General features: G+C 36.8%; 1 protein-coding gene across 3 annotated transcripts in view; it reads right to left on the bottom strand.

Moving 5' to 3' along the window:
- The window catches only part of Kdm3 (Lysine demethylase 3), a 254,793-nt gene that overhangs the window by 16,995 nt on the left and 223,741 nt on the right, over positions 1-14,057 (bottom strand). For all 3 annotated transcript variants that reach the window (XM_070298656.1, XM_070298657.1, XM_070298658.1), the window contains exon 9: positions 6,605-6,734. In XM_070298656.1, the coding sequence (XP_070154757.1) occupies positions 6,605-6,734 (130 nt within the window). The remainder of the gene's footprint in view (positions 1-6,604; positions 6,735-14,057) is intronic.

Below are 14,057 nucleotides of genomic sequence, written 5' to 3'. Positions count from 1 at the left end.
TATTTTTACTCGATATATTTCTTCCTTTTATCTTTTCCATCAATATTCAAGAATAATTTCAACTCTATTTTTCACGTAGCGATTGAAAATAATATATATGTAAATTTATCAATTTCTCGATACACACGACACACATTTTTCACCGCGTTAAAACTTGAAAGGAGCTGTGCCAAGCGATTCGTAAGAAGCTAAATCTGCTGACGACACCGTCGAGGAAGCTCGAAGGCTTCCTATGTGCTTAATACGCAACACGAGGAACGCTGATTACACACTTCTACTGTTATATCGTCTTCGCGAACTCGGCTATCGTCCCCACAGACAGTGCTTTGTTGTATCAAAGTTCACAACGTATCCCGCGATAAATCTGTAGTCCACTTTGTTCAGCAAAAACTCCATTATCTCTGATAGTCTCTTCTGAATTAGGTATTCGATGCCCTCGTTTCGCGTCACGCGACAAAATTCCTCTCAACACGAATCTCACGAAATATATTTTATATATTCAGATCACAAACACGATCTAGATTGGGGACTTTTTATATAACATTACTGCCGCGACTTTATTCGCAAAAATGTGGGATACCAAGTGACCGATAAATAAAGGATAAATTAACACTTCGAGTCTTCGAAAAGTCGTGTATAATGTGTGCATTAAGTCGTGTATAATGCGCGGCACACACGCACAGCGCTACTTACTCATTTGCCGGATGCTTAACGGGATCTTTGAATTTCTATTGTGCGTCTCTCTATTCAGCGTCGGCACAATGGTACACAGCGCGATTATTGTATGACTTTTTACATGTAGTGGAAGATACGAGCGTAAAAGAGAATTCATCTTGCGCGTATCTGACCTCGCGATCTCGGGACGCTTAATTACGACACCAACTGCCGTATATCGCGAGTAATTAGCAAAGAAAGATAGCAATTTTGTAATGATAATGAATAAAACTTTAGTTTTCTCACCGCAATATGTATCATCGCGACCAACGAAACGTAAAGCCTTCTAATTCTTATATCTCTCTTACACATTTGCATTTAGAAGAAAAATTCTAGATTACGAAATTACATTATACACGTATGATTAAGCAAACACGTTCACATTTGCATTACGTAAAAAGATATTTATGCACTTCCGCAAAAGAGACAGAGACAGACAGACAGACAGACAGAGAGAGAGAGAGAGAAACGTGTGATATATTACAGGATGCTGGACGTGTACATTGATAAAGAGTGTGCATTTTGAGATACTGATCTATGACGAAGAACGAGACTTGTCAACCTGTTTCTACGATAACGTTCGGAATTTGGAGTCGTCTCGAAAATCTTGACTCACTCGCAAGAAAAAAAGAAAAAGATTCGCCGGAAAAGAGAGCCGGAGAGCTCCTTACGTAACGCGCGTAAAGGTAATCAAGATTTGATTCCTATTTTCTCCGATTATAGTAAGTATAAGGGGAACCTTTCACTCTTCCATCTAGACAAGTCGATTTCGATTATACTTTTGTCTTTCATCTCGCCGGGATTTCCGAGAAAATAATCGAGATCAATAATAATACGCGATGATAGATGCATGTATGCATATTATTACAGCAACACGTGCACGTTGACATAAATGTTCTATCGATGCAAGAACGTGATTAAAGATTGATTATAAACGTGATTATAAATTGATCTGCAGACACAGTGTAAGTTGGATATATCCATTATCTTATCCGTCTTTTTTTCATTAATTTCTCTATTTCTTTTTTCTCCTTTGTCTTTCATTTTCTCCGCTCATTCTTGTCTCCTTTTCTTATTCTCTTTTTTTTTTCTATATCTTTCTCGTTAGTGTCATTAAAAATTAATATCTCTTTATTTGTATCTAGCCTTTGTGTTTCAAATGTAACGTGTAAAATTATTCTCTTCGCATAGAGAAAATTCACATGATTATTATCATCATCTTATTCTATCCGCGCTATTATATCATCTCATGCACGCGTCTTTTCGCGTTTTCGTTTAATTGCTCGGAAAGAATTTATCGTGAAACAGAATAGATTTTTATAATAGACTCGGAATAAATACAGGTAGAACGAACTTGTTTCTTCTTTTATTGCTCATTTTATGTTATCCCGCGAGACGTATCCTTACTCGGGTTTGCGACATGGAATCGAGGTTTCCTCGCACGTATTTCGATGACGTATGCACGTGTGTTCGCAAACGACGATCAAAGTAGACGGATATATTTGGTATTGCAACAGCCTCCGCGCGATGCGCGACCTTGCGATCGCGTCGCATCGCGACAATGTCGCCGACCGGGAAAATGTCCCATGAACGGACGTATCTAACGGATCGCCCAATTTACATTCGACCTCGTCGTGCCGTGCACGAGAGAAGAACCCATCCCTCCTCCACCGACATTGTAACGCGCGATCAAACGAGATTAGAGACTGCACATTATGCGTGTATGTATGATGTTGGTGCATCCGTGACTCGGGCTAATCCGTCCAACACCGTCCTACAGATGTGTATGTTTGTCGCATCGGTATTATGCCGTATATATATATATTAAGTCGGGGAACACATGGTACCGTATATACAGTGTACATATGTCCGCGGATGGCGTGTGCGACCCCTGTGCACGAGAACACGCGCGACTTGCTTTCGCGTATATTACGGATAACTGTACTGCCGGATTGGTCGGCGTGTATACGTGTGCGGGATACACGCGCGAATCGCATTGCACGCACATGCGTGCGCGGTTAGTAATAAGGAGAAAGAGCGCGATATTTATGTGCGCGTCGCGGGAGGAAGACCGAGTAATTTTTATGTACGCGTACTAGATACACGGATATAGGTATACATGTACGTGGACGTTGCGGTAATTAACTTCGCATGGGATTAGAAGGCGTGGGTACATCGACGAGCAAATTCACGGCACACGAAGCGAGGGAACGTGTCGAAATTCCGAGCTCGGTTAGAGAACGTTCCTAGAGGAAAGGCAATTGCGGATGCATCGCGTTGCATAGTTTATAGTATCGTATCCTACACGTTGCACGATACAAGATTCTTCTCTTGCGCTGCTCTTTCCGAGCGTGTCAATCACTCTGCGTAGATGACAAATGCTCGGAATGCAATGAAAAGAGATCTAGAATAAAGATTTGAGACATCGAAATATTTTGATTTTTAAAAAAAGATATAAAGAAAATTTGAGATGATGATAATGATGCGACGATCTATCGATATAACGTAGTTATTCGTTCTGTGTCTAGACAATTATTTTTCTATTCCACTATTTAAATTCTTTACTATAACATATACTTTTATAACTTTTTTCTTATATTTTTGTAAAGCCTTGACCATAAATATTTTAAAAATTAATAATAAATTTCCTGAACATTCCTCTTATTCGTGACCATCTATCTATAAATAATCGGCCGCATTTTATAACGAAACACCAACATAATGTTGATTTTCTTATCAACAATATCTTATTTTTAATTTATTTTATCAAATTAAAAATATTATTTTGTTGTTGTTATCTATTTATCTGAAATATTAATAAATAATCATTAATTTGACTCTCAAATAATTATTCACGCATATCTAAAAGATATTCTAAAGACATCATAACGATATCATTTTTATTTTTTAAGACGTTTTAATCTTGCCTGAATTATTAATATTTCCTGCTATAAAACTTGTAAAGCAATGCAAAATGATGCGGCGTAACGCGAAATAATGCGCAAGTAATTTTAGAAAAAATGTACATGTATCGCGACAGCGAGACACCCCTCCCTTCAAACGTATTTTTTCTTTCTTCCGATATAAAGCGTGAAGAATTTTGCAGAGGATTAAGCCGTTTAAAAACAGAGTGAGATAAATATAGTACGGTACACGTGCACGATTACCGATCTCTTTTGCATTGCAAATGTCACTTGCGGAACATTCGCGCGCGCGCGCGTGCACGTGTGTTCGCGCAGAGAATGGAGAGAAAGGTGATGGGGGAAGACGGGACCGAGATGTTTTGTCGACGATAAACAGCGTGAAAGTTTTAGTATCGTCGACGCTAACGATCGACGGGATCGTAACGCGCATAACTCCCTCGGATATCACTATCGACGACCTCTTTTTTTCCCCACCCGATGTACGAACACCATGTTCGTCTGTCTATCCATTCGTCATCTTCGACGAAAGCGTATTTCCGCGCCGTATAATTAATTATCTTTGCTAGTATAATTACGTCATTTACCCACGACCTTCAAGTAATACCTTTCTTTTTAAACAGACGGTGTAGAATATCCACATGCAAGTATAATTTGAAAAATGATTCTTTGTAAGAATAAAATTAAGAGATATAAAAATTGAAAAAAAAAATTGTATAATTAACTATGTTGGCTCGCGTGTGCGCGTACTGTCAGAACTGTATAATAAATATACCTCGTGTTCATCAGGTTTATATAATTAATATATGTCGTTGCAATTATACAATGAAGCGTATATCCCGTTCTTTCTCGAGACAATTGCGGAATGAAAAATGCTACGAACGATCATAACTACAAAGATACTTTCTTATTCGTATCTCGTAAATTGTTTTAAAAAAAGTGCTAACAATAAAAGATAATTTCGAGTTGCGGAAAAATCTCGTTTTTGAATTATCGTTTTTGCCATTCTGTTCCGTTTTTCTCATACGTGTCTCTCTTCGTGAGGCCGTAATCTGTTTCGGATTCTTATAGTCACGCAGAACATATGTAAGTTCGAGCACGTATAATGTGAGCGAATCGCGGATTGAATTTTTGAAATATTTGTAGCAGATTTCTTCACATTTCCAATATGAGCAATCGCAAGAAAAAATTTTAAAAACACGCAAATTTTCTCGTTTCTCGAAGTTTTCTCATACGAGAAAACGTGCTCGCTTCTTTCCACGCGATCATGACACACGTGTTTTCTCGAATCGTTAGTCAATCACAAACGTGTTGCACGCACGTCACGCCCGTCCGCGATAGCTTGGCTGAATGCCAAGGTCGATCACAAAGACCACGAAATGAAACTGCTATTATATTTCGAAGCACGTTAATCGCATTCTTACCGAACAATAATATCGCGAATATATGGATTGTATTATTGGGGGGGAAAAAAAAAACATTTTAAAATTTTATCTTGTTCTACCAAGTAACAAGATATGTTTTAGAGTCAGCGTGTCGAAAATTATCTCACCATCTGACAAAGTAAACTCCTTGGATAACGCCGCGATTTCCACATTGGTTGCATTAATGAATTGTATTGACTGGAAGTAGATGAATATCCGAATCGTTGCCATGATAGAAACTTTTCTTCATATGCACAATATTCGATGAATAGTCTTCTCTGTTCTTGATATTGTTTGAGAAGAGACGTTTCGGTATATTTTTGGCACAATCCTTCTTTCACTTTATTATGCGTATCAGCAGATTGTTGCTGATTATTATTCTTGTCCATATTAAATAAACGGCAAATTTTGAACCAAATATTTGAAGAAAAAATATATAAAAATATCAGAAACCAATCGCACATTTAATCGTGTCACGCGAATACGACACATATTCATCTGATAGTTGCGTTATCGCAGTTATCAAAATGATTACGAACACGTGGAAAAGTTGCAGGAGCTTTTTTTAACGGACTAAAACGGCTAAACGTTAAGAGCTTGACCTACTAGAACTGCGACTACTCTTAGAAAGTCCCTCTTAAGGACTAAACACGAATGAGGCTGAGTATTTTGAGAATCCCAGTTTAAAGGAAGACTGCAAGAAGGTAGATACTTTCATTTTATCTGACTTTCTCTTCTCCTTTTGTTTGAATCTAAAAAGTTCTGACAAATAATCTTCAAAAGAGAGTAAAATTATAAACTGTTTATAATTATAATAGCGAGCACCACAGAAAATTTCAGAAGAAAATTATTATAACTAATCATTTGAATAGTCTCGTTTGAAGAAAATATTACGAAAATCTATGCTTTCCAAAATGATATAGTACAGATACATAAAAAGATATTTACAAGTTAAGAAATTAATAAGACTTTCTAAAAATACAAATTTGAATTTCGCGAACCAATTTGCATCATATTAATCCGCGAGATTCAAAAAAGATATTTATTTTTAAATACTAATTAAAATTTTTAATTAAAATAATAATTTTGAAAGAAATCGAAATCTTTTTATTTGAAAAATAATATAAAGTTTGACAAATTGATTATTTCAAATATTATTTCTACTACGATTTCAAGTATTGTTTCTTGCTATTTCACTATCCTCCTTATGTAATTTGACCAAAAAAAGCAGTTTCTTTGCTAGGAACTTAAAACAGACCAACCGAGGTCTTTTATTTTTTATATTATTTTGATTCATGACGAAAATAATTTGAAGCCTGTTGAAATCGATGAAGAATATTTCCATATTCTCTTGTGAATATGTAAACCATGGATTCATTATTTCTAATATCGTCAGTCGATTATTAAGTAAATTAATGATAATTAACTTTAGAAAGTTTTTAAATTTCCGCAGCAGATAAATCTGGCGTCATAAGTGTCTCCAGGGTGATAAGAAAAAACACGTCGTTATCATGAGCCGGAAACGAATAGTAAAGCGTGACTAACCTTTTGTTGTGCCAGCCTAAGGGACTCCTCGAAGTGCTTATGTACCGCCTGTTCAGCCCTCTGTTTCTCAAGCCTCTCCCGTTCCATCTTGGCCTTCTCCAATTCGCGCACTTCCGCTTCGCGGCGTTCCCTGTAACAAGCAAGCAACGAAAACTCAGTCTCGTCGTTACCACGCGATTATGCGAATCGGTGCGTATAAATAAGCCCACGAGCTTATCAAGTTATTGGCAATTAAGAACGGATTTGTAGGTGCTTGGCGAATGTACCATCAGCGAGTAAATTTCCCATTCTTAAATCTCGAAGCGCACACATACACGACCTTAGCCAATTAATAATAATAATAATAATAATAATATATATTATTATTATTATTATTATTATTATTATTATATTTCCTATTGATATAAAAAATCAAATTAATTTTATTTAATTATAAATTTTATGTCGATACTCTTTTACATAGATTGCTAATCATAATGCGAAATTATACCAATATTTTAATATTGAAATATAGTCTTTTAAATAGCGATAAAAAATAATGCCATCTCATGCTATGATCTTTGATCGCGAAGCGAGAATGTCTTTATTTACCACTCGTCGTTATACCTAACGATGCTTAAACGATATAGATGTAATTTATATGTCCGTAATTTATACGATCGTAAAGGGGGAAAGAAACTCGACTGTTCTCATACTCTTTCGCATTCGCGTCCCTTATCGATTTATCTCCGCCCTACGACCTCAGTTTGCTCAGTTCAGCGGAAATTCCAAATAACGTAACGCGAGGGAGAAAAGAGAAATGCAGTGGTTACATTCTCCATTTCCTCTAAAGGTAACGCGCGCCGTCAATTGTTCCCGTTATTCTGTCTATGATATTTAAAACAGATATTTTCCTTATAATAAATAATAAATTTCTTTCTAATTTTTTGAGAGAGAAATAAAATAGAAAAAGAATTTATAAAAGTAAATTTAAAATTGAGTTGCTACAAAAATCTGTAAAGAAAAAAATATATAGTTTTATGTTATCGTCACAAGATAATCATGCGAAAAAAGCGGCATTATCCGGATCTCTTCATTTATTTTCTCAAATTGTTCCATAAATTATTTCGCTCCATGCTTTTCGTTTACGATATTTATGCGCATCCGCAAAAAAAAAAAAAAAAAAAAAAATTGCCTTAGGCATTAATTATCATTCCTCGTTTCGAAGAAAATCGAGATGAGCGCATCGCGGGGCGAGTCAGCACGCGTGCGCAACGACCAAGATAATAAAACGCAACGTCTGGCTGGTATATCTATCTCGCGACTTTTTAATGGAAGGGAAGGGGGAGCAGGGGAAGAGAGATAAGTATTCATTAACGCTTGCGCAAGTTATTTATACTGTTACGTGCGCAACGCGCGTGTTTATCTGCACGCTCGGTCAGCGGATCTTACAATGCACGCGCGGGATCCGCAAGCGCGATAAATAATACATCCGTATCTTTTTTCCCCTCGCTATCCTCCTCTCTCCGTTTTTTGAATCGCTCTTCTCTCTTCGCTCCCTATACATCGCCCTAAAAGATCCATCAACGTGCACGCGGATATCTGTCGCGTCTCGCGACGTCTCTTAGTTATTTATAAAGAAAATTAAAAAATCTTTATAAAAGGTTCACAAAAATTTACAGTTACCATAAAGTTTTACAAAACTAAGTTAAAAATATAGGTTCACAAAATAGAGTATAATAGCACTTAAAATTAGATCCAGAGATACCTAGACAATTATTAAAAGTCAAGTCGTTATTTTTTTCTTCGATATTTACGCAGGTGTACTCCCAAATTTCTATAAATAATAAACTTTAGTTTAACAATAAACAACAAACCGAGTGTTTGGCCTACTCTCAACCTTTACACATCCTGACAACGTTTTTCGATAAACTATTACACAGAAAAAGATGTAGTTATTCACATTCTTATTATCAGACTGGTTATAAAGAATCTTGTCTTTCTAATCAGTCAAAGAGAAATTATTTTAACACATTGAAACTCATTTTTTCAAGGACAATATGAAAATAAAAGACTTCTTAACTTCTTCTCTTCGTGTTTCTTCAATAAAAGGATAATTACTGTGAATTAAAATGAATGTGCAAGCATTAAACTTCAAAAACATTGAGTCATCTATTATTTTCTTTAATAAAGATGTCTAATTATTAATCTTCTCGTTTATGATACGCTGTACATAATAAAAAAAGATAAAATTTTCAGTTCAAAAAATCTTTTCAGATTTTCAGTGTTAAGAACGCAACACGGGCAGCTCGTTCCGAGTTTGCGCTTCGACATTTACGACATCGATTGCTAAAATACATATCACTGCAGTTGTATAAATGTACAGGCTTATCTACTCGTTTTTCGCTGACTGCATCATTTGACATCGTGGCGCCGAAACGCAATTATGCGCGATAGCGTTATATTGCTTTTCGCTTGCTCGTGAAGTAACTTAACTTCGTTATCTAGCGTTGCGAGATTTTTTTGAAGTCGCGAGGACGCAAACAACTTTAGCATTAACTTCGTTAACTTGAAGCTGTTTAATCGAGTCAGATCGCCTCGATGTCCAATTATATATTCAGCGAATGATAAATGTATTATTCGGTCTCGTTAGAAAAGTATATAAATATATTTTTAATAGATTTCGTTCTGATTCGAAACTGATCTTTATAAATTTACAACACTGAAAGATCAAGTTCAGAAAGAAAGCTCTTATCATTACGAGCATAAAAATATATCATCGAGCGAAATACATGGCGTTTAAAAAGCGATGAATCAACTTTTAAGGATATATTTCTCGAGATCGAAATTATTATATAATTAAAGGAATCTCGTCGAATAATTTTGAATTGTAAAAACTCGAGACTCAAGATAAAAAATTAGCATATTAAAAATTAATATTAAGAACTTAATATTTATTAATATAGAAGATATTTTTTCAGCAAAGAACACATCCTTCGATACAAAAGTACATACAAATGAATACAAGTCTTACAAAATATCCACGAGTAAAAGATCTTTTCTCTCGTCTAGAGAAAAGGCAGATTCCCGTTGATTCGAGCGTACCCGTTCTTCGCGAGAATTGCACGGTGACGACATGCATTACTCGCACGATATAATGCAATTCAGCAGCACTATGGGCTGGCAAAGCAGAAAGAATCGAGACAAGACACTTCCAGGAGACTCGCATACCTAGAAGCGCATACATTCTTCGAAGATATAATATGTTATTAAAATGTTGTACAAATTCAAACCGTATATATAGGATATTTTGCAAAATTAGACATAATTTCTTAGATTTTGTTTCATGAAAATTTCATATGCCACAATTCCTTGCTAGCTTGAAATTCGTAATATTAATATAAGAGTTATTAATATAACTAAATAATAATACAAAAATGGTGAAATAATAGAAAATATTCAGCAAATAGCGCAAATTCGGTGAAGAATAAACGCTGAAGATTAAAATGCAAAAAGACATCAAATGTCAGATTTCTCCTGTTTAAATATTGATATACGAATGTACTACAATGTTCAAACAAATTTAAATATGTCATGGTATGGAAAGTTATTTCCAAGTTTTTGCAGTTTCTATAATCTCTCTAATTAACGTTTGAAAAGATCATACAGTAAGAAGAACATATCTCTCTAAGTTAGCTTCGCTTGATTAATGATTAAGATGGGTAATTAACAATTATAATATTAATTTACATATAAGAGGGAAAAGTATAGAAATATAGAATAAATTATTGCTAATCAAAAGTATCAAAAAATCGCGACCATCAATATCTCATCTTACCGAGCGAATAATATCGACTTCGTCGCTTTTCCGCTTTGCTCAGCCAAAACAAATCCGTTTTTGCGTGATGTTTACACGAAGGGGAATTATTCTTGGTATAACGTCTGTGAAAACAGAAATTTCGCCGAATCTCAACGTGAATAGCTCGCACGGAATATTCACTAAGCGTGACAAAAGCTCGAGCTATGTAGGTATTTACAAATATAGCGAGAAGACAACACTCTCTCATTGTTATCCGGTCGTCGTTGGAGAAATCCCAAGGACAAATGAAATCACCTCGACGCGTGACCATAATTTGAATAATGAATACATGTATACGATTGCGTAAATATCGTGCGACCTGTTGAGTAGCATTTTAACGCAACGGCATTTAATTAAGGCTCAATCGCAAAGTCGATAGGTACGAAAAAATATAATCACCGGCGTATCTCTCGTCGCTTATCGATCACGCGGCGCGATATTTCACTCTCTCGTCTCGAACATACAGTTCGATTATACTTCGTCCGATCGAATCGTTTCGCGAGTCTCATGAATTTTGTAGGGCACGTCCCGTGGATTTCTCGCGTGCCGCCTTCGACCTCTGAATGTTTGATCTATATTCTAATGCGGTCAAGAACTAAACATATAATAGAGGAGATTGTAAAGAATTACAAGTATCATTTTCTCTCTAATTGCGTAAAATAAAAGCGCAGTAAATTTCCAGTGATAAAATCGATGACACTGTCGCATTTTCACACAATGAGATTTTATAGTAATTTATATATTTTGCGTGTAAAAATATGAAAGATATAATTCTATTAATGCGATCTTAATTACATTACTTGATTTCATCACTTTCGCTGTTTGATCAATTTACTTTGATGACTAGTCGTATTCTAGATTCTCGCTTCTAGCATATAACGAGACACGTTTCATACGTAAAAATAAGAATATTTTCTTCGTTACTCATGACTTTGCCCCGCATGACATTTTATAACTTCGCATTTTGCAATTTTGCCATGAAACGCGATTCCGAAGAATGTTCGTCAGTTATCTCGGTATTCTTTCGACATAGCAGTCCTTGTTTCATCGCCTCTTTATTCCGCCGTGCGAGGTGAACGCATTCGAGAAGGAAGCCAGCGTTAATTTTCCCTCCTCGATCACGTAAATCGTTTCGCGTTACGTTTCGTAATACATTTCGAGCATGACGGATACGTACCAACTACGAACGTGATCTAGAATCTTAAAACGATAGCACGATATGTATATCTAATTCGCCGTTCATCGTAACAATGCTATTTCAGTAATATACAAAAATCGAAACATTTTTTTCATATATATTAAAATCGTAATTTTTTTTAAGTTTAAACAATATTTCAAATAATCTCTAAAAATAAAAACTAACCGTATTAACCGTATATACCTGAGATATTTCAATAAAAACCAGCACAAAAGTAATAAGAGAACGGCGCGTGTGTACGGAGACATAAACTTTTGCCTTGTGATGTAAATTTGAATAAGGAAACAAGTGACGTCTACGCGCAGAGTTGTATAAAGCACGAGACAATTTGCAAGGTAAATTCAACAGACGCGTAAATAGAGCCCCGGCGACCTTCGTCGAGGCAATTTTCAATCTTCGTAAGTCATTCCGAGTGCGCGACGGAGACACGCCGTGAATAAGGTAATAACGGATGTGGAAAAAATCACTGGCATACAAAAGAGAGACGCAAAGACTAACCAAGAATTTCGCATTACGCAACGCGACGATGATTGCGAATAAAAAACGATTTCGATCGCTATCATTATACATTAGCTTTTCTATTGCCGATGGCGATATAAATAATTTTTCGTTACAGGCCGAGGGATCGGTCATCGGCTTACCGGTCACGAATCCTGCGTAGAAAGATAATGGACGCGCGGTGATTAACATGAATCACGAACGCTCGATTAACCGCATTAACGACCCCGGCTCGGTAAAATTTCCTTCGCCCAAAGTCGTTCCTCCGAACGATTTCATGACCCACTTCGCGAGCTACTAACGCAGATGCGATAATAAACCCTCCCCCCCCCCCCATCTTCCAATAAAGCGTTGCTTGAATTTTGGGATGAGTCGTTAAGATGTTTATCGCTAGGAAAATAATAAAATTTTTGATTTAAAATCTTGCCGGGATAATAAAAATTCTCTAAGATATAATCTTCCTTGGGGTGAGGAGCTGCTGTTCGAAACTCTTGGTGTAAAACTCTTCCTTCTTTATAACTTTCGTTTAGTTTTATTTCGAAAAGATACACATGCTCGACTTTATATATTATACTATCTAGACTATCGATATTCCATATATTTGAAGGTTCGTCGAGACGCATTCAAGAATTAACGATGATACGCGCGAGAGATATGATTTCGTATGATACAGATACATTTTTTTTTTTTCCCGAGGGATCGACGTCTATTTCAGAGGCTTAAAAATTTCGCGCGCATGAAAAAACTCGTTTAGCTGATATATATTCCTCCTCCCTCGTCGCGACGAGGGGGTATTACTTTATGTATCGCACGGCAAATTAACGCTTGCATTCCTACGCTTTCTGCACCCGCCGCGCGCGATTACCGTGATTTCTACGTGACGTAATTCCACCGCAGACGAAAACCAACGGGCACGAATATAAAGAAGGCTTAAGAGAAGTGAAGAAAAAAAAAAGTTAAGAATATAAAAAGCGGGTGGGTGGAGGGAAAGAGGAGGCGGAGGTGCGATCAAGACGGAACGAGTTTTGCTCGTGCGTGCGCACTCACATTTATACACTTTCCTCACACGTATGCCTGTATACGTTCACAGACGCGCGTCTCGGCCAATGCATCATTTAGATAGTCTGGAGTTAGGTACGTCCGAGACGGACGGAGAAGATACGTCTTGGCGTATAACGGCCACGTCTATCGGGTGACGCAGAAATGGCCACGTAGACGCAAGCGTGTTATTCGCAGCTCGTGGGAACAATACGATGGCTCACGGTAATTTATCACGCATTTGCATCACGTCGACTCGAGAGGATCGTAAATCACGTCGGTCATACTGTAAAATAATACACGATGTTCGAGAGTTCCCGGGGAAAGCCCCGTGACTTTGTATAACGAAAAACAAATGTGTGGTCTCTTGATCATAAAGAGATGATCATACTCATTCCTACATCATTAGCCTTGGCTATGAGACAAATGGAGGAAGTGTATTAAACTAACGATGCTCGAAAATCGAATTTGATGAAAGTAACAATTCTTGCTAATTATGACTAATCTCTTTCTATATAGATTGCAATCAATATTATTCTATGCAAATGTATAAATAAGAGTATTACATTATATCTCTTAACATATACAAGTCTCTACATTTTATCTCGTAGAGAACGACCGATAAGTGTCCTCGTTTAGCTATACACACAAATGGAAAGAAAGATTTACATACCCACTTCGTTTTCTCGGTCTCGCCAAGTTTCGAGCAAAAGAGGTCGGTGTCCGAGATAAATACAAGCGGAGCGGGCAATAAAGCGCGACGACTCGAGTACGGTGCGCGCAACTTTCGTTTTCGTCGTCTTATTGGCACACGTGACCCAGAAATGAGCGATGACGCGCGCGCGCGAAAGGAAGTGCGACGATGTTGTACGATTGTAATT

This window comes from Polyergus mexicanus, unplaced genomic scaffold (assembly GCF_030449975.1).
Source record: "Polyergus mexicanus isolate NDT 795.1 unplaced genomic scaffold, iyPolMexi1.0 SCAF_7, whole genome shotgun sequence".
Lineage (NCBI taxonomy): Eukaryota > Metazoa > Arthropoda > Insecta > Hymenoptera > Formicidae > Polyergus > Polyergus mexicanus.
Note: the sequence above shows the minus strand (reverse complement) of the source record. Positions and strands in the feature narration are given on the sequence as shown.